The 21,682-nt window shown below is 40.8% G+C and overlaps 1 protein-coding gene across 1 annotated transcript; it reads left to right on the forward strand.

Annotated features, from left to right (window-relative positions):
- The first annotated feature begins 3 nt into the window (after positions 1–3).
- ANKRD22 (ankyrin repeat domain 22) lies at positions 4–21,607 on the forward strand. The gene is made up of 6 exons (XM_024744834.1): positions 4–291; positions 13,982–14,173; positions 17,369–17,476; positions 18,887–18,964; positions 20,387–20,485; positions 20,749–21,607. Exons 1-6 carry the CDS (start codon positions 271–273, stop codon positions 20,824–20,826), a joined length of 576 nt encoding a protein of 191 aa, XP_024600602.1. The 5' UTR covers positions 4–270; the 3' UTR covers positions 20,827–21,607.
- Positions 21,608–21,682: the final 75 nt, after the last annotated feature.

The following is a 21,682-nucleotide window of genomic DNA, read 5'->3' on the forward strand; positions in this document are numbered from 1 at the left end:
GGTTCCTCAGGGTTGTAACATTAGATGATGCGCAACTTGGGTGATTCATTACACGGTAAACTAATGCCCTTGTTTCATTGGGTTGGGCTCTCTGGAAGGTGTGTTGCTGTGTAGGTGGCTGGAAGAACACTCACAGGTGTGGAAAGAAAGGACTTGCCACCGACCTGGGCTTCTATGGACCTTTCTCTTGACTGGGAAGGATTTTGATGTTAATTGGAAATACCTCCAGAAGATTCAAGAAGCTGTGAAATAATTCTGTGAAGGACCAGCATGGGAATCCTATACTCTGAGGTATGTAACCTCTCTGGAAATAAGATTCCCAAGATGTTAAAAATCGCTCATGCTTTTCAAATGGAATTTCCTATCCCTATTAATGTCTCCTTTTCGTCTGTCTAACTTTCTGTAAGAGCCTTAAGTCAAAACAAAGTCCAGTGTGCTAGTCTTTTTGATATTTTAATATTTTAAGGCAAATTATTTTGCAATCCTAAAACTTTAGCTAGATAGTAGCTTGTAGAGAGCCATATAGTATACATGTCATGATGTCCAGATGTTTGAGGGGGTAATCTGGATCTGTAAAATGAAATTTAGGAAAAGAGAGTTAATGGAGTTGTGTTTTCTGATGTCAAACATCTAGAGGACAAGTAAAAATTGTCTTCAACTGGATTTTCTGAACAGACTAAAGATAGCCTGGCTCTTTTATGGAAATGTGTGTATAGAGTAATGCCTTTCCGCTTGATATTTGAAAGGAGATTTTCACCTCTAGCAATTACTAATAAAGTCTATCCCTGTATAGAAGAAAGATAAAAACAGAATGTAGTTTTGATATTTTGAGTTTTTTCTTTTCACAGCTGATGGATACAGAAATGCTTTTTCCTGTATTGAGAGTAACCTATTAGAATCAAATAGATTTTTAACAACGTTTCAAAGGAGTACAAGAGAGTGATGTTTCAACAAGAGTCCAAGAGGTGTAATGACGTTATTATTCATGACTTGCTCCCTTTCGTCTCTGACACAAATAACCGGTCGGTCTGCATTTCATTGCAGACGCTCAACAGAACCGCTCTGGGTGCTTCTTCTAATACTAAAGGCAGTTTCTCAGTGTTGGCAGTTATGTCTAATGCCAGGGGTGTGTGTGTGTCTTTCTGTAGTCAACTTTTCTTTCATTAGTTTATGTTTCTAGATATGTCTTGCCCAGTGACTTTAGGCTAGTGAAAACTCACATATATGAAAATGTCAACACATGTAATGTTCTAAAATGCTACTCTGGCCTTTCTTTTTTGTTTTTTTTTTTTTTGCGGTACACGGGCCCCTCACTGCTGTGGCCTCTCCCGTTGCAGAGCACAGGCTCCGGACGCACAGGCTCAGCGGCCATGGCTCACGGGCCCAGCCACTCCGCGGCATGTGGGATCTTCCCGGAGTGGGGCATGAACCCGTGTCCCCTGCATCGGCAGGCGGACACTCAACCACTGCGCCACCAGGGAAGCCCCAGGAGGCCCCTCTGGCCTTTCTTAAGCCCTAGATTGCCTAAGAGCCAGGAAGTGGAACTTGTGAAAATGCAGTTTCAAGGGCCCCTACCCCAGAGAGTCTGTTTCACTCAGTTTGAGGTACGGTTCAGAAACCTGCTTTTTAGGGGAGCCTCCCAAGTGATTCTGAGGTAGGTGATCAGTTTACCACCCCTGGGAGAGAAACACTGCTCTGGCTAGTGCTTTTCAGATTTAAATGTGCACACAGATCACTCAAAGATCTTGTTCAAACGCAGATTATTATTCTGTAGGTCTGGGTAGGGCATAAGATAATGCATTTCAGCTCTGCAATATGCTGTTGGCCCTGGACCATGCGGTGCGAACCCAGACTGTAGCCTACAGTCCAGGTCCTGGAAATAATTACTTAAGGAAGTCTTTGCGTGTAATTGTTTGTTGATGGGGTGTGGATTTGGCAAGTGGTTGAGTCAAGGCAAGGCGTTGATACTTATAAGTATCAGTGAGAATATCCCCAGAAGTGGAATGAACTTTTCACTTTTCAGATATATTGAGGACAAAGCAATGTGGAATCTACTATGATATTTGAAAGCAAATACAACAATCACACACACACGCACACACGTATACACACACCCCTAAAAGACCCTAACTTACCTAGAAGCTCATAAGTAATTATTCAAAGCTCATAATTAACATTGAATCAAAGATAGTGTCAACTAAAATAATAGATGCACAACCTAAAAATTGAGAGTTATGTTTTATTCAGCAGACACACTGAGGACTTCATGCCCGGGAGGCAGCATCTCAAATAACCCTGAGAAAACTGCTCCAAGGAGGCGAGGGTGAACTAGGACAGATAGGAGTTTTGCAACAAAGGGCAGGTAGTAGGAAGAAAAAGTTACTGTTAATAAAAGAAAACTAGATATGTCAAGTTAAGGAATTTAGTGCTTTTCTATGTATGGGAAGATGCAAGAGTCTGGACTCACTAAAATCACTCCATTGATACGCACCTCAGCTATATGGGGCCAGGATCCTGTGTTTTCATATCCTGAGTTTCCACAGGGCTCACCTTTGGAGTGGCTGCAGTCTGATGGCTGCTAGATGGCAGGTATTCTTTGTTTCCTTCCTAAATTCCCTCGGGGCTCACCGACTCACCTTTGGTGGCTGGTGGTGACTGCAATCGCTGATAACTGTGACATCCTTTGTTTACTGATATGACAGGCAATATTTTATTTCTCAATAGTCTTAAGTCGTGTTGGGATAAATGGTGTTTCTATGCAACTCAGTATCACAAGTGATACTACTTTGAGTAACTCAAAGAGGTACTTAGAACTTGGGCTCACATAGCATCTTAACAAAAGAAAAATAAATTTTTAGAGGAGTGGCAAGACAAAGGAAAAGTACTTTGAGTTTCTAAGGCAGCAAATTGAGGGAAGCCAAATATGTAGGGGAGCTAATGGAAGACAAGGGCTAGTTAGAAATGTTACTCTGTAGATTACTTTGGTGACTTCTCTGGGCTGACAAAGGTAATTTTGTCCTTCCTGGTAGACAGAGAAGGGGCAACACCTTCACATATTTATGTCCTGCTTTTAGCTAAAGAGGGGGAGGGCAGAGAACATTCTTTGTATCTGCTTCTTCTCAATTGCCTTTAGCTCAAAATAACTGTTACACTAAGAGGTGTAGATCGGGATGCATAGTCTGCTACCCTCTGGAGCCTTGCATTGCTAATAGTTATGCTATTTATATATATAGCATATATATATATTTATTGAGGTATAATTGACATAACATTAGTTTCAGGTGCACAAAGGAATGATTCAATATTTGTATATACTGCAAAATGATCACCACAATAAATCCATTAACATCTGTCATCACACATAATTACAAATTTATTTTGTGTGTGTGTGTGGTACGTGGGCCTCTCACTGTCGTGGCCTCTCCCGTTGCGGAGCACAGGCTCTGGACGCGCAGGCTCAGCGGCCATGGCTCACGGGCCCAGCCGCTCCACGGCATGTGGGATCCTCCCAGACTGGGGCACAAACCCGTGTCCCCTGCATCGGCAGGCGGACTCCCAACCACTGCGCTACCAGGGAGGCCCACAAATTTTTTTTTTTTTGATGATAACTTTCAAGATCCACATTCCTAGATGCTTTCAAACATGCAACGCAGTATTATTAACTACAGTCACCATGCTGTACATTACATCCCAATGACTTATTTATTTTATAACTAGAAATTTGCACCTTTTGACCCTCTTCACCCATTTCTCACACCTCCGACCTGCTGCCCTGTCTCAGGCAACCACCAATCTAGTCCCTATATTCATGTGCTTTTGTGTGTGTGTGTGTGTGTGTGTGTGTGCTTGTTGGTTTGTCGTTTTTCATTGTTGTTGTTTAGATTCCACATAAAAGTGAGAGCATATGGTATTTATCTTTTTCTGTCTGACTTACTTCACTTAACATAATACCCTTAAGGTCCATCTTTGTTTTTGCAAATGGTAAAATTTTGTTCCTTCTATAGCTGAATGATATTCCATTGTGTATATGTACCACATCTTCTTTATCCATGTGTTCATCGATGGACATTTAGGTTGTTTCTAATATATGTGTAAGAAAGAAGGAGAGAATGAGGTGGTGTCCCAGAGTGGGTCCTAACCTCTGCAGTAGAGGATACGCTTAGAGCTCAGTGAGAGAACTAAGCTTGGATTGATCACCCCCAGCTATGCAGGCCAGACTTTTAAACAGGGCTGATTCATTTAAACCAGGGATCCCCAACTCCTGTTAGGAACCAGGCTGCACAGCAGGAGGTGAGCGGCGGGCAGGCAGGCGAGCGAGCGAAGCTTCTTCTGTATTTACAGCCGCTCCCCATCACTCGCGTCACTGCCTGAGCTTCGCCTCCTGTCGGATCAGCGGTGGCATTAGATTCTCATAGGAGCACGAACCCCACTGTGAACTGCACGTGTGAGAGATCTAGGCTGCGCACTCCTTATGAGAATCTAACGCTTGATGTTTGGAGGTGAAGCTAGCGCTGGGGAGCAGCTGCAAATACAGATTATCCTTAGCAGAGAGGTTTGACTGCACAGAGACCATAATAAATCAATTGTTTGCAGACATATCAAAACCCTATCAGTGAGTGGCAAGTGACAATTAAGCTGCATCTTACGGGGCAGACTGGACATAAGCAACAGGCTTCGGTGTCACTGTCTCCCATCACCCCCAGATGGGACCACCTAGTTGTAGGAAAACAAGTTCAGGGCTCCCACTGACTCTGCATTATGGTGAATTGTATGATTACTTCATTATATCTTACAATGTAATAATAATAGAAATAAAGTGTACAATAAATGTAATGTACTTGAATCATCCCGAAAACATCCCCCCCTCCCCCGGTCCATGGAAAAATCGTCTTCCATGAAACGGGTCCCTGGTGCCAAAAAGTTTGGGGACCGCTGATTTAAACCCTTATCACACATACCTGTTCATACTATTTACAATAATAATAAGTATTTAATTAGGCCTTTATTATGTGCCTGGCTGTGTTCTAAACATTTTAAGTGTATTAACTCATTTAATACTCACCCAACCATATAAGAGAGTCACTGTGATTATCCTTATTTTACAAGTGAAAAAACTGAGGCAAAGATAGTTTCAGGAACTGGCCTAGAGTTACGCAGCTAAAAAGTACTTACTGGCTAGAGACCTGTGTACAATCAGGGAAGTTGTGCTCATGTCCTGATGAACATGCTAAGTTCTTTCCCTAAAGCTCTCTCAACAGGCATGTCACCCTCCATAAATAAGCCAGTCTTAACCACTCTGCTCTTTTGCCAGCACTCTTCCCCACGAAGTTACACTATTGTCCTTTCCCCTTTGTTAGAAGAATAGGGTAAGCTAAATCCAGGTTCCAATGAGGTACATTTTACTCCCACCCTGTAGAGAAGTGTTGCGCACTGCAAAGTATTACAAAAATTAGAAGGAAGGAAGTTGTATAAGAACTTAAAGAGCTCAAGAATTTGTGCTTAGATCTATAGAATCTTCTCCAGGCTCTTGTCCTTGTCAGCTGGGAAAACAAGGCCTTAAAAGGAATATCTAGAAGATTATATTACAATCATGTATCCCTTTAAACTTGGGGAAAGTCTAATGTTAAAGTTACCTATGAACAGTGGTACCCACACACACATACACACACTCTTAATATTAATGTTTTAGGAATATATCTGTTTTTCAGACAGGAAGATGTTACCATAGAAAAAGGGCATATGGTTTAAAGAAGAAGGGGATCATACTGAAATATACAGTGTCCAGAGAAAGCAATTTAGGGCTTTTTGAGAGAGCTGGTACCATCGAGGAGGAGAACTCAGGGGGAACAGGAATAGAGATGCAATGAATGGGAAGGCCATTGGACTGGAAACCCAGGAAACCTAGAATTTAGTCCCTATTGTGCCAGAAACTCGGGGCAGTTGGGGTAAATCACTTAACCTCTTCTGGTCACAGTTTTGATATGTAAAACAGGATAGTTGGGTGAGATCGGGTTCAGCATGAAGCATTGTGTCCTTCCATGATAAGGGAAAAGGAAAGGCAAAGGCAATTGAAAAAAATGCCCCCCTCACAATCTCTATCTACTTAGTTTGTGTATTGAATCCTTTCAAGATTTTGGCATTGTATATTTATTTATTTATTTATTTTAAAAAATTATTTTATTTTATTTATTTTTGGCTTTGTTGGGTCTTCATTGCTGTGCACAGGCTTTCTCTAGTTGCGGCGAGCGGGGGCCACTCTGCACTTTGGTGTGCAGGCTTCTCATTGTGGTGGCCTCTCCTGTTGCGGAGCATGGGCTCTAGGTGCGCAGGCTTCAGTAGTTGTGGCCCGCAGGCTCAGTAGTTGTGGCTCGTGGGCTTAGCTGCTCTGCAGCATGTGGGATCTTCCCAGACCAGGGCTCGAACCCGTGTCCCCTGCATTGGTAGGCGGATTCTTAACCACTGCACCACCAGGGAAGCCCTGGCATTGTATATTTAAAAAAGAGCACCAAATAGCTTCTATCCCAATTGATTTCTTGATTCTTTCCTTGTATATTTTAAGTATTTTACAAGTGATAATCACATTTTAAAAAGGAAATGATAACTTCAATGTATGAACAGAAACCATCACTAAACACTTGTAAATATTTATTCATTCACTCAGTCATCCGTTTATTTAATCAACAATATTTATTGATCACATACTATATTCCAGGCACATGCTAGCTCCTGGTACTTAGTGATAAATGAATAAGAGTAGATCTTGACCTCTTGGAGCTACCAATGTAAAATGAATACACAAATTTAAAAAAAATAATTGTAAGTAGTGAAAGAGAAGTCAAGGAAGCAACAGGATAAAGAGAGAGTATATAAGAGGGGTGTGTATATGTAATTAGGTTTGACCTGAAAGGTCCCAGTGAGGTAATGACATTCAAGCTGAACTCTGAGGAATACGAATCTAGTCTTGGGAATCTTGGGGAGCGTGTTCTGGACAAGGGGTGTACGTATGGAGAATCTGAAGCATGGGAAGTTGGGCCAGTTGGAATAACTGAGTGGTATATGAAAGGTATGGGTGAAAGCAGTTCATCTAGGTACAGGCAATAAGATGTTTTATTGTCTATTCCGAATTTAGAGACTAATATTACTGACTAAAGGTAGATTTGCTTTTTGTCATCACGGTGCTCCAGTAATTCTAAATAATGTCAGTTTAACATGGTCATCCCCACCCTTGGGCAGCCATTGTTTGGCAGAAAGTCCTGGAGGCCAGGAGGCAGTGAGAGTGACACTACTGCTTCCTCAAAGCCCTGCATTTACGTCTTTGGTGGTCTGAGGTAGTAGGGAGATACCAGGGCCTCCGATTTGCTAGATCAAGCAGCTAGAACCCACTCTTCCTCCACCCTTTCTCCTCACGATTGGAGGCAAAGGCTTTCTTGCCCTGCCCTGGCCTCAGAGCTTCTCAGGTCTCAAGTGTGGTAATGAAGCTTCTTTAACTTCCTGGCCGTGAAGATGTCATGTTCTCAAAAAGACCTTGTTGGAGAAGGAATAGAAAATAGATAAATGTGTGTCCTTCCTTGATTTGCCCTTCACTGTTACTATCCTCATAATCCAACCACTGCTGGGACTGTCCTTTATGTCACATAAAGGCTAAGTGGACCTAAGACCAAAAAAAAAAAAATTCCTGTGCCTTTTTTATTTATCTGAAAGAAAGAATTTACTAAGAAATTTAAATCACAGTATGCGAAGAAATGAGTCATCAGAAGGAAAGGCTTGAGATTTATTGTACGAATAAAATAAAGCCTTCATTATCATTCCCTAAGATTTCCTAAGTTGAAGAGGAAGAAAACATCTTCTTGCCTTTTCTGGGAAGATATTTCATTAGTGTACATGTTTATCTTGTACACTATCCGAACCGTGTTGCATCAAAAACCACAGATTCTCCTCAGAAATTGTTAGGGGACATTTTATTGTTTTTTTAATTAATTAATTTATTTATTTTTGCGGTACGCGGGCCTCTCACTGTTGTGGCCTCTCCCACTGCGGAGCACAGGCTCCGGACACGCAGGCTCAGCGGCCATGGCTCACGGGCCCAGCCGCTCCGCGGCATGTGGGATCTTCCCGGACCTGGGCACGAACCCGTGTCCCCTGCATCGGCAGGCGGACTCTCAACCACTGCGCCACCAGGGAAGCCCAGGGAACATTTTAAATGCGGGGAGCTTCAGCATGGAGATGGTTAATAAGCAACTTATCAAGGCAGAGTTCCAAAGTCTCTTTCTTTAGACTGACAATTAGGGAGGATCCACTATACTTCAGGGGAAGCATTACTGAAAGTGGGGATGGTGGGGGAACTTTGCTTTTCAGCACCTCTATTACAGTGCAAGCAGCTCAGATTCCTCCATGGTACTAAAATAATGTCAAATATTTTTCCAGCTGTGATACCTATTTTACTTGGAGCAGTGTAAAACACGGTTATGTTAAATAACCCATACAGAATAGTTTAGTTAATCATCAACAAACTAAACGTGTCTTGTGCTCCCCAGAGGCACTTAAATTTTAGGGCCTGGAAAAGGGAGATACAAAGTGGGACTGGGGTGGGCCTCTAGTACCCAGTTATCAGCTATTTTGAAAGCCAGGCACGTACCTTTCCTCTTCTCCTGGCTGGTCTATGAATTAAATGGATGTGAGAAAGATTAATAGGACAAAATCAAACAAAAGTTTAATAACATGTATACTTGGGAGAGACCCAGGAAAACTGAATAACTCACCAAAATGGCTGAAACCCTCACATTAAATACCATCTTCAGCTAAAGACAGAGAGGGTGTTGGGGGTAGTGATTTGGGACTTTGAAGAGGGGGAAGGTAATTCACAAAAGATGAAAAAGCAGATGTTTGGTAAGTAAATGTTTGCTGGGCCTGCAGAGACAATGGGACACAGAGTGGACTCTGATCTTTAGGCCCTGCTGGGTTTCCCCCATGCTCTTTGCAGAGATCTCTGCTGAAAGCTCTATTCCAGAACAGGGCCCCCTCACCCCTGTTTTTTTTTAATTGAAGTAGAGTTGATTTGCAGTGTTGTGCCAGTCTCTGCTGTACAGCAAAGTGACTCAGTTTTACACATTCTTATTTTTAATATTCTTTTCCATTATGGTTTATTCCAGGAGATTGGATATAGTTCCCTGTGCTCTACAGTAGGACCTTGTTGTTTATTCATTCTAAATGTGATAGTTTGCATCTACAAACCCCAAATTCCCAGTCCATCCCTCTCCTCCCCCCCCACCCCCGCCGCCACCCCTGGGCAGCCACAACCCTTGGTAACCACAGTCTGATTTCAACCAACAGTCTGTGAGTCTGTTTCTGTTTTGTAGACAGGTTCATTTGTGCCATATTTTAGATTCCACATATAAGTGATATCGTATGGTATTTGTCTTCCACTTTCTGACTTACTTCACTTAGTATGATCATCTCTAGTTGCATCCATGTTGCTACAAATGGCATTATTTTGTTCTTTTTTAATGGCTGAGTAGTATTCTACTGTATGTATGTATCGTGTCTTCTTTATCCATTCATCTGTTGATGGACATTTAGGTTGTTTCCATGTTTTGGCTGTTGTGAACAGTGCTGCTATGAACATAGGGGTGCGTGTATCTTTTTGAATTATAGTTTTGTCCAGGTATATGCCCAGGAGTGGGATTGCTGGATCATATGGTAGTTCTATTTTTAGTTTTCTGAGGAACCTCCATACTGTTCTTCATAGTGGCTGCACCAACTTACATTCCCACCAACAGTGTAAGAGGGTTCCCTTTTCTCCACACCCTCTCCAGCATTTGCTATTTGTAGACTTTTCAAAAAAATTTTATTTATTTATTTGGCTGAGCCGGGCCTTAGTTGCAGCACGCAGGATCTTCATTGCCGCATGCAGGATCTTTTAGTTGTGGCATGTGAGATCTTTAGTTGCGGCATGCGAACTCTTAGTTTCGGCATGCAGGATGTAGTTCTCTGACCAGGGATCGAACCCAGGCCCCCTGCATTGGGAGCTCAGAGTCTTAGCCACTGGACCACAGGGGAAGTCCCTATTTGTAGACTATTTAATGATGGCCATTCTGACTGGTGTGAGGTGGTACCTCATTGTAGTTTTGATTTGCATTTCTCTGATAATTAGTGATTTTTAAAAATTAATTTCTATTGAAGTATAGTTGATTTACAATGTTGTGTTAGTTTCTGCTGTACAGTGAAATGAATCAGTTATACATATACGTATATCCACTCATTTTTAGATTCTTTTCCCATATAGGTCATCACAGAGTATTGAGTAGAGTTCCCTGTGCTATACAGTAAGTTCTTATTAATTACTTATTTTATATATAGTAGTGTGTATATGTCAATCCCAATCTCCCAATTTATCCCTCCCCCAGTAATTAGTGATGTTGAGCATCTTTTCATGTGTCCACTGGCCATCTGTATGTCTTCTTTGGAGAAATGTATATTAAGGTCTTCTGCCCATTTTCAATTGGGTTGTTTGTTTTTTTGAGCCGTATGAGCTGTTTGTATATTTTGGAGATTAAGCCCTTGTCAGTTGCATAATTTGCAAATATTTTCTCCCATTCTGTAGGCTCTCTCTTTTTTTTTTATAATGGTTTCCTCTGCTGTGCAAAAGCTTGTAAATTTGATTAGGTCCCGTTTGTTTATTTTTGTTTTTATTTCTATTGCCTTGGGAGACTGACCTAAGAAAACATTGGTACGATTTATGTCAGAGAATCTTTTATCTAAGTTCTTTAGGCAGCTGAGGGAGAGGTAAAAAGACTTTCTGAGTCTTCAGTTTCTTAAAAATAATCAGCCTAAATTAATCCTCATGCCAAAGAGGCACATTTTGGGGTGGCAAATTTTGCTCCCCTACATCATTAACCCATTCATGTATTTAAACATAATTGCTGTTTATTGAATATCTATGTCTATCTATTTATTGATGATAAATACATGTTAGCATAAGGCATGAAGATCAAAGCTCAGACTTTCTGACAAAAAATTCAGCTAATGTAAAGTTCTCTCTATCCTGAATATTTATCTTTCCTCCCTTGCTTTGGCTTTAGAACCAAACTGTCATTGTTTAGTAAGGTTAATTCTTCCGACTTTTGTTCACTATCCCATCATCTCTTCATTCTCTTTCAGTAATTATTTATTTGATAACCACCTCTGCCCATCTTCACTGGCTGCTATGTTTTTTAAAAATAACTGTAAGAGTAGCTTACATTAATTGAGGGTTTATTATGAGTCAGACCTGAGTTATGTGCTTCATCTATACAGTCATGCTTAATCCTTTCTGTAACCTGATAAAGAAGATGTGATTATTAAATGGAGAAAGAAACTGAGCACAAATTGTTTAAGTAAGTTGTCCAAATAACATAACTGTTTCGTGGCAGAGTTGAGATTGGAACCAGAAAGTTTGTTTCCAGTGCCTGTATTTATAACCACTTGAAGCCACCACTTTGCCTATAAATGTGCAGAACTTTGGCTGGACGCTGCTACACCCCTCTGGGTACTCACTAGCTCCCGCTTAGCTTTCACTACCAAACTTACCACGAATTCCTCTCTGATCACACTCCAATTCTTCATAGACCGCGAACTCAGGCCCCTGTATTCTGCCTTTTGTCTGACACTGTATGAGATTCATCTCTGAATGGTCATTAGTGATCAAATACAGCAATCTTACCTTGCACTTGATTCTCTTAACTCTATCTTCCTTCTGGAAACTTTTTTTTTAGCAGGTATTGCTAAGCACAGAAACTGTGTGTCTAGGAAATAGGCAGCCTAAGAAAGATGGAAAAATAAGGTCAGGTTAATATTGGAAGTAATATTGCTCAAGTGGGATTGAGAAACACTCCAAGACCCCGTGCGACTCTTGCAGGAAAACTCTCCACTTTTCCTTTCCTCTTTATGCTTAACTCTCAGGGAAGATTTTGAGGCGCTCGAGCAGAGAGAGCTTTGTGTGGTGTCCTGTGTGCATGTGGGCCCAGTGTTGCCAAATCTTTCAATTTTTAAAGGGAATCTGGAAAGTCAGATCACTACATGAAAAACTCCAGCTTTTGAAATACTATAAATTAAAATGCTAGGAAAAGAAGAATTAACAATTTGTATGTGATGTCTAAGTGAGCCAGGAAGGCATTTTACTTTTTAGCAGAAAAATTAACTCTATAGCCACCTGTTTTCAAGTTCTGCGTAGAAGACCATCAGTTGCCGAGTGCTAGCCCGTGAGTAGTAGTCATCAGTGGCAAATTTTCATTGGTGTATGTGAAATTTTTTTTAAAAATGAAGTAGGTTTTTCCATAGAGCTAATTCTAACAGACGTTTTCCCGTCCCCTCGGATTATAGACTTGTTGTCAGTGCTTTTATGACCCTGAGCTGCCCCCTAGTGGAGACAGAGTTTATAACAGCATAGAACCTTTTCAGCTGCTTTTACACCTCGTGCAGCAAAACACAATGTGATGTCTAGTAATTTAATTTAATTTTCTAACTTTTTAAAAAAAATTTGCCTCCTTTGCATCTGGACCATGTCTTTTTCTGATTTCTCCTGCAACTGCTCTGACCATCACTTCTTTACCTCTTGGCAGATATCGCTAATTAATTTAATTAATACTTAATAAGCAATTATAATAACCTCCATAAACTGAGCATCATTCATGTGCCAGGTATTCTAAGTGTTTTCTTATACTGTCTAATTAAAATCAATCTGAAACTATTTAATGTGTGCCTACCATGTGCCCAGTACTGTGTTATATATATGCTGGGGCTATGGCAGTGAATGGAGTGAAGTAGCCTCTATTCATGTGGAATTTATAGCCTGAAACTTCAGTGCTTTCCCTCACTCACTGTGGCCTCAACCCCTCCTCGTTCACAGTAGCTTTCAACACACAATTATAAATAATTAAGAAAAGAGGTGTAGTTTTGCCAGTTGCTGTGAAGGAATGCTGGACTCAGGAAAGACAGATAAAATGAAAATAAGTTTTGACATGAAGGATGAGCTAGCAGTTAGCCAGGTGAAGAGAGAAGTGAAAAAGTGGCTGTTTTTTTGGTTTTTTGTTTGTTTGTTTGTTTTGTAGAGTAAGGGCAGAGGCCCCAGTAGAAGAAACTAAACATGAGATATTGGAAAAAAGAGAGAAGTCCAGGGCTTCCCTGGTGATGCAGTGGTTGAGAGTCCGCCTGCCAATGCAGGGAACATGGGTTCGTGCCCCGGTCCGGGAAGATCCCACATGCCGCGGAGCGGCTGGGCCTGTGAGCCATGGCCGCTGAGCCTGCGCATCTGGAGCCTGTGCTCCGCAATGGGCGAGGCCACAACAGTGAGAGGCCCGCGTACCAAAAAAAAAAAAGAGAGAAAGAAAAGTCCAGAGGGAGAGAAGAGAGGGAAAGTAGGCAAGATGATGTCTGCTCAGATCTTGCTGTTAAACTCCCATCGTGCTTTGCAAAATTCCTTATAGTGCTTTCTAAAATAAAAAGCATCTAGTTGCAGCTAATTGCATAATTCATTATTTGTATATTATTTGTCTAAAATAGCTCTTTCCCACTGTGCTGATTTCCTTGAGTACAGGGGGCCACGCGTCTTTGTCCCATTACTTAGTGTCCCATTACTAAACTCCTCCCATATGCAAATTTTATCTTGAGTAGAAACCTGCTTTTCTGACAGGCATCATTTATCCATGAACTCAACACACACTTTCCTTACTGAGTTGGCAATATTGCATCCATCTTTTCACTAATTCGTCCATTCAATGAACACTCCTGTGTGCCAGGCAATTTAGGGAATAGTAAGGGGTCCCTGGTGGCCCTACCCTTGTTCTAGACTTATGGCTAGACATAACTGAGACCCCAAATCTCATCAACAAAGCAGTAGATTACAATTTGGAAACATGGGATTTTAAGGTGTCGGGTGATTTTTTTTTCTTGGTGTGGTTTAATTATTTCTATACTTCAAAACCTGCTTTTGTTTTCCTCTCCTCAGCCCATCTGCCAGGCGGCCTATCAGAATGACTTGGGTCAAGTGTGGCAGTGGGTGAGGGAAGACGGCAACTGTATCAACGTTCAAGATGGCTTTAATGGAGACACCCCCCTGATCTGCGCTTGCAGGCAAGGGCACCTGAGAATCGTTTCCTTCCTTCTCAGAAGAAACGCTGATGTGAACCTCAAAAACCGGGTGAGGCCATGATCATGGCAGCTCCTTTCTCCTCGCACCAATGGAAGAAGTGGATGTCATTTGCTTATTGTTTGTAGCTCCTAATACCAACAGTTTTGGGGGACCTTACTTTAGAGAGACTGACACACACTGAGGCCATATTACCAGGCTAAAAAGCAAAATAAAACATAGGTCAATGAACAGACATATTTTGTGGGTTTCATGTCTAATTATGTCCTTGTATTTCTAAAAAAAAAAAAAAAAAGGCTCACTCATTTGTCTGGATAGAGCTTCTTCCTTTCTTTTCCTCCTCCCCCCCATGCTTTTCTTTGCCCTTCCTCTCTCCCTACTCCTCTTCCTCACTATTGCAGAAATAAAAGGAAAGATTTCCTGGAAAACAAGTATTGACCTGGTGGTGCTATTTCATTAGTTAGATTTTTACCTACTCTGTCAATGTTCTGATCTCCAGAAGGTCCTATAATTTGCTTGTGGAATAAAAGAATTTCAGTGAGAAATTTGCCAAGAACAAATATGCTCACGAACCAGAGGCTACTTGAAACCAGACAGAAAGGCATGAAGAATATACTTACATATGTATTATTAGCTGACTTGGAGTCTTCAGAACTAAGGAAGAGCAGGACATGCCGTGCACATCCTTTCGGAACCCCATGGGAACATCCAGTATCTGCATCGTAGTAAAGGCAACATTTAAAGTACACTAAGTAAATATAAAAAGTCACTCTTTGTAATAATTATGAATGCCCTGTACCCACTCAAGTACATTCAATGAGGGAAAATAGCCTGTAGGGCCCCACTTCTCCCTTCCAAGTCAGTTTAAAGTCTAGCTCATTGGGAGTAATAATATATTATCAGAAAATGGATCACTACTGGACTTTCTTTTAATTTTTAAATTTTTATTTATTTATGTATTGGCTGCATTGGGTCTTCATTGCTGTCCGTGGGCTTTCTCTAGTTGCCACCAGCAGGGGCTATTCTTCGTTGTGGTGCACAGGCTTCTCATTGCGGAGGCTTCTCTTGTTGCAGAGCGCGGGCTCTAGGCCCGCGGGCTTCACTAGTTGTGGTACGTGGGCTCAGTAGCTGTGGCTCATGGGCTCTAGAGTGCAGGCTCAGTAGTTGTGGTGCAGGGGCTTAGTTGCTCCGTGGCATGTGGGATCTTCCTGGACCAGGGCTCAAACCCGTGTCCCCTGCACTGGCAGGCGGATTCTTAACCACTGTGCCACCAGGGAAGTCCACTACTGGATTTTCTTGTTTGTGCTTCCTATTTTTTGTGGGTTGGGTTTAAAAACAAGTCACGGCTGTGTTAATCTAACAGATAGGCTGCTTAGTGGAGTGTGACATGATTGCCCCAGCACCCAGCTGAAGAACCAGGTGTCTGGCCTTGTGGTGAGATGGGGTGGCCAAGACAGATGTCTCTGGGTTTGTGCCCTCTCAGGAGACTTGCTGGTTAGGAAGCTGAGGGAGGGAGATGTTTGTCAACACAGGGACAGGGCTGAGGAGGCATGCTTATCTCTGTTTTGCAGAGAACCTGAGCCAGGCTGCTCATGGAAATCCTGGGAAGGACTTCAGTGGATACCTTAGCAGAGATTTTATGAGAAGTGTTTGGTTTGCAACTGTCCATTTAAAAAATATTTTCAATGGTTTTTAAAGGTTTAATCTTTTCCATTTCCCCCAATACTAATCCTTGTACATTAATAATCTGAATTGGTGCTTTCCCGTTTCTTAAATCTATACTTGAGTTGTCTTCAGAAGTACTGAACAGAGGCCTTAAAAGCAAGCAAACAAAAAGCTCTGGTGTTGGTACAGATGTACATACATGCCTAACAGAGTGATGGATTGTATGGAAAGCAAATTAAACTAAAACATAGAGATATCTTTTTGTTGTGTTGTTTGTTTGTTTTGGTGTGCCAGATTGACCAGAATTAAGACAGAAAATCTAATGCTGATCAGGAAGGAAGTTTAAATCATTATCCTTTTACCAGAGCACAATTTAGCAGTACAGTGTGAGGGGCATCAATGCCTTCCTTGTATGCCAGAAATTCTATCTTTTGAAACTTATGCTAAGGACACATTTAGAAATGTTGACAAAGCTTTATACATGAGGAGTCAAGCAATGTTATTTGTGAAAATGAAAAGTTAAAATTACTTGAAATGTTCAACAGGTAGGGTTTGGCTAAATAAATTCGAACAGCTCCATAGAACGGTAAACAGTGCAGCCATAACAGTTACATGTTTAAAAATATTAAATAGCATAGGAAAATGCACATATTCTACATGTTAATTGAAAAAAAAAAGCAGGTATAATTTTGCATGTGCCGTATGATCCTACACTGAAAAATTCCACATATATGCATTTTAAAGACTGGAAGAAGATACAGCAAACTATCAACAGTTAACTCTGGGCTGTTGGATAATGGGTGATTTTAAATTCTATCCTTATACTCTTGTCTAGTTTACAAAATTTTTACAGAGAACACAGATACCATTAGAAAAACAAAAATATTCTTATTTAAGAAGAGTAGAAATGAACTTCTCTTTTCTTCCTGACTTTCCTCTCTTCTCATTGATTTGGTTGGAATTCCAGTCACCATAGCTTGTTTTGTATTACACTTATTTGTGCGTGTTTCGGTCTACCTTTGCTTTGATTATGAGGCTCTGAGGTTTTACAACCCCCGCAACTCCTAGAAGCTTAAATCTGTCACCTGATAATTATTCATGTATTTGAAGAATTAAATTGAGTTATTTCCATTCGTCCGGCACTGCTTGTGTTCATGTAGGAACATGGAAAAATTGCCATGTGGTTAAAATTTTCCTGTAAACAAACCACAAAATGAATAATTGTGTACCATAGATGATTAAGGAGTAACTATAGGTTTTCATACTAAATTGTCCTATGTTTATATCTCCATGTATTTTTTCCCCAAACCAAAATGAATGTGAGAATCTGTCTTTTGATGATTCGTAAAATGTACATTTCACTTGTCTTTCTATGGCCCAACTTTTCCTTTAGACTGTACTGTGTTCAATATTCTGACCAATGGAATTCTGGGTTTATTAATTAGAATTATTCCACAGAAAGAGATGCCATGGATACCACAAAAATAAAAAGTGTGGACTAAATTTTTTGATAGGGTAATCTAAAAATATGCAATTTAAAACAATATTTATTAATAAATAGTCATTTTCTTAATTTTTTAGAAACAGAGAACCTGCTTGCATTATGCTGTGAAGAAAAGATTTACCTTCTTTGATTATCTACTCATTATCCTCTTAATGCCTGTCCTGCTTATTGGCTATTTCCTCATGGTGAGTACAGCACTTGTGAGAGCAAAAGATAAATGAGTACAAATGAGTAAGAGATCGACAGCATGAGTCATTAAATTTTGCCAAGTTGGTGAGGTGTAAATAAAAAGTAACAAAGTAAGCTCTTTGTTTGTATTCTACAAATGGCATCTCTAACATACATGCAATGCTATGACTGAAGTAAAGCAAGAAGAAAGGTAGCCCAGTAAATCAGTCAATGGTAAAATCATCTGTGCAATGTTTATTAGGAAAAATAAATTAAATTTGTTTAAGAATCTTCTGAAGGAAAAGCAAAAATCCTGAATATTAAAAAGAATCCCCTCCCTACTATTTCTCTTCTTTCTTTAAAATTTATTTATCTATTTATCTATTTATTTATTTATTTATATGGCTGTATTGGTCTTCACTGCTGCATGCGGGCTTTCTCTAGTTGCACTGAGTGGGGTCTTCTCTTCACTGAGGTGCGTGGACTTCTCACTGCAGTGTCTTCTCTTGTTGCGGAGCATGGGATCTAGGTGCTCGGGCTTCAGTAGTTGTGGCTTGCGGGCTCTAGAGCGCAGGCTCAGTAGCTCACGGGCTTAGTTGTTCCGCGGCATGTGGGATCTTCCTGGATCAGGGCTCCAACCCGTGTCCCCTGCACTGGCAGGCAGATTCTTAACTACTGTGCCACTTATTCTTCTATTGTGAAGAATAAGTCATTAATCCAATAGTGACAGAACACATGTGAAGTTCCTATGAGGTAGTTGGTAGAGAGAGGTGGTCAGTGTTAGGAGAGCCCAGAGGAGAGGGATGTCGCCTGGACAGGTAGGTTAGGGAGAGCCCCTGGAGGGAGAGGGGCCTGGGCTGATATATTAAAGATGAACTTAACAGGCAAAGAGGAGAAAGGAGGCTTCGAGCAGAAGAAACATTCAGGGCAGCTCTTCTATGGCACGGGGGAGCCTGGTGGGAATGAAAGACTAACCAAGGCCAAGGTGAGCCGGGGCTGTGGATGAGATGGCTGGGGCCATAAGCAGAGGGAAAAATATATGGCACCTTGTCACAGGCTGAAGACTTTGCTTTAGCCCCCGGAGCAATGGGATGATAGAAGGGTTTTGACCAAGGAAGGGAAAGACCGGCCACTGGACTCCATCCTCAGTAGGATTTGGCAGGAGTGGGGTAGGGCCCCAGATTTTGCATTTTTAGGTCCCAAGGTACTGATACTGTTACTCCAGGGCCACACTCTGACAACCATGACTTTACATAATTAATATTAAAGAGCAGTGAGGAGGTGGGGAAGAGTTTAAGAAAGATGCATAGACACGTAGGGGTGTTGGGATTAAAATGAAGCCTATTGATTAGAATAGTCCAGACGTAAGAGGGAGACAATGTTTGTAAATAAACCTCTCTTGTTCTTGTGCTTGCTGTTTGCCATAGGTATCAAAGACAAAACAGAATGAGTCTCTTGTACGAATGCTACTTAACGCTGGTGCCGAAGTTAATGCTACAGATTGTGTAAGTTTATATTTTTAGTCACTTTGAAATAACATTGCAAATGGTATTTGTGGGTAGTCTACTTGTCAACTATAAAGTTGCTCGCTTTATTTTCCAAAACACTTGTACATTTAGTTTCTGCTTCCTTCCCCTCCTTCCTTCTTTCCTTTTTACTGCATCAGACAACCTTGATATTGTTTATATTCTGTCACTGAACTCATGCGAATAACATTTTTACTGAATATAGAATATTTTTAAAAGAACTGCCCCACCACTGGTGGGGAGTTAAGAAAAATGCAGGCTCTGATTACAAAATTCCACCGTCAGTAGTTAAGCTGGAGTCAGAATGCCTATGTGTAAACCTAGGCTTGTCACTTTTTACCTATGTGAGTTTTGGCAAGTTTTAAACATACTGGACTCTCGGTTTCCTCATCTGTAAAATGGGAACATCACTAGTCCTTACTTATAGGGATCATACGGTATTTGTTTTTCTCTTTCTGACTTACTTCACTCTGTACGACAGACTCTAGGTCCATCCACCTCACTACAAATAACTCAATTTCGTTTCTTTTTATGGCTGAGTAATATCCCATTGTATATATGTGCCACATCTTCTTTATCCATTCATCTGTCGATGGACACTTAGGTTGCTTCCATGTCCTGGGTATTGTAAATAGAGCTGCAGTGAACATTTTGGTACATGACTCTTTTTGAATTATGGTTTCCTCAGGGTATATGCCCAGTAGTGGGATTACTGGGTCATATGGTAATTCTATTTTTAGTTTTTTAAGGAACCTCCATACTGTTCTCCATAGTGGCTGAATCAATTTACATTCCCACCAACAGTGCAAGAGGGTTCCCTTTTCTCCACACCCTCTCCAGCATTTATTGTTTGTAGATTTTTTAATGACGGCCATTCTGACTGGTGTGAGATGACATCTCACTGTAGTTTTGATTTGCATTTCTCTAAAGATTAATGATGTTGAGCATTCTTTCATGTGTTTGTTGGCAGTCTTATAGGGATCATTATGTGAAGTGTTGGGCAGAGTGCCTGGCACATAGTAAGTGCTCAATGAATCCTAACAGCTGCTGCTGCAGCCAAGATCCCAACCCACCGGTGAGAAGGGCCCCATCTGTAAACTAAGGAAAGATAAGGACAAAGGTCAAAGAGAAATCCAAATGACAGTAAGAACAGTGATAACAGGAGTACCATCGGCTAACTTCTCCCTGTTTATAAGGTTTTGTCTTCACCTTTGGCCCCAAACCTTTGCACTCATTTTCTTCTCTCAAAAGTTTACTTGCATGAAGTAGTTTCACAAAGATGGTTTGTAGACTGTTTGTTTGGCTTAGCTGTACATTACAAAATATGAAAAGTGCTTGCTAAAGAAGCCATATGCTGCAGTGTGTAAGGATTCCAACTGATGTCGATCCTTTGTGTTTCAGTATGGCTGCACTGCGCTACATTATGCCTGCAAAATGAAAAACCAGACTCTCATCCCTCTGCTCCTTGCAGCCCATGCAGACCCCATGATAAAGAACAAGGTAAGGATCTTTGGACCATGATCTGAGGTTCTTCTATCATCATACCCTTCTAACTTTGGCTTTGTGTTGACATGAATTAATTGCCTCTGAAGTTAAGAGCAAATCAATTGTCCTCATTAAGGAATCAAGTTATCCTATTAATGCTAGAACCAAATGACAGTCAACATTGTCATTCGGTTCTAGCATTAATAGGATGACATTGTCATTGCATTGACATTTGACTTTCTTGGAGATAAATAGCTATGATTTCTTTTTCTCCTCAGCATGGTGAGAGTTCCCTGGATATTGCACAGAGATTAAAATTTTCCCAGATTGAATTACTGCTAAGGAAAGCGTCATAATCATTATGACCTCATATGAAGAAGTACAAAAAGGACTGGATTCTATTTCCATCTTGGACTGTTGGTCTGTGGACCACTCAATCTGGGAGTCACCATGGTATGAGGATAACTATGGTTGCCATGGGTAATGTTTTGGAAGAGCTTTGTATTTCTAATGGTTTTTTTTGCTCAGTGGAGCTCACTGTGGTCAAAATCCTTCTAGAGGAAACACTAAAGCTGTCGGATTCTCCACTGCAGTCAAAAAAAGGTGATGTTTCAAACTCAGTCTCTCCTAAAGGAGAGGATCAGCGTTATCCATGTTATCTGTTTTCAGTTGTGTTGCTCTTATAAAGAGGCTGTCCCATCCATATCCTGCCCCAGGAGAAAAACTGTTCTTCTGAGGCTCCTTTGAGGAAGAATCAAAGCATGCACATCTGTATAGAATGGTGTGCGTATGTGTGCCGGCTTAGAGATTCGTATATAAATATTCCAGCTCAACAAAATCGTCTATCAGTTGTCACCACAGATATTGGCAAATGCTACAAGTCAGAGCCTTGTTTTTCTTTCCAAGGAGCCAGTGTACCAGCATACCTCTAGATGTTTTGCTATCAATTTACAAATAACAGCCGTCTTGATTTTGAAAAACATTATGTAACTATCAAGTTGTTTATTGAAAAATAGCTTTATGATTCTCTTGTGAATGCAAAGCAGTTACTAATCTTGTTAGTACTGTTTATTTTTTATTCATAAAATTAAAACTATTACTGTAAATAATTTGTATAAAGTAATTCTTTACAAGAAATAGAGCTATATGATGAGGTAGTGTCTGGATTATACTTCTAGAGGAGAGATTGTGAATATCAATATATCTCTCTCA

This window comes from Neophocaena asiaeorientalis, unplaced genomic scaffold (assembly GCF_003031525.2).
Source record: "Neophocaena asiaeorientalis asiaeorientalis breed wild unplaced genomic scaffold, Neophocaena_asiaeorientalis_V1.1 scaffold131, whole genome shotgun sequence".
Lineage (NCBI taxonomy): Eukaryota > Metazoa > Chordata > Mammalia > Artiodactyla > Phocoenidae > Neophocaena > Neophocaena asiaeorientalis.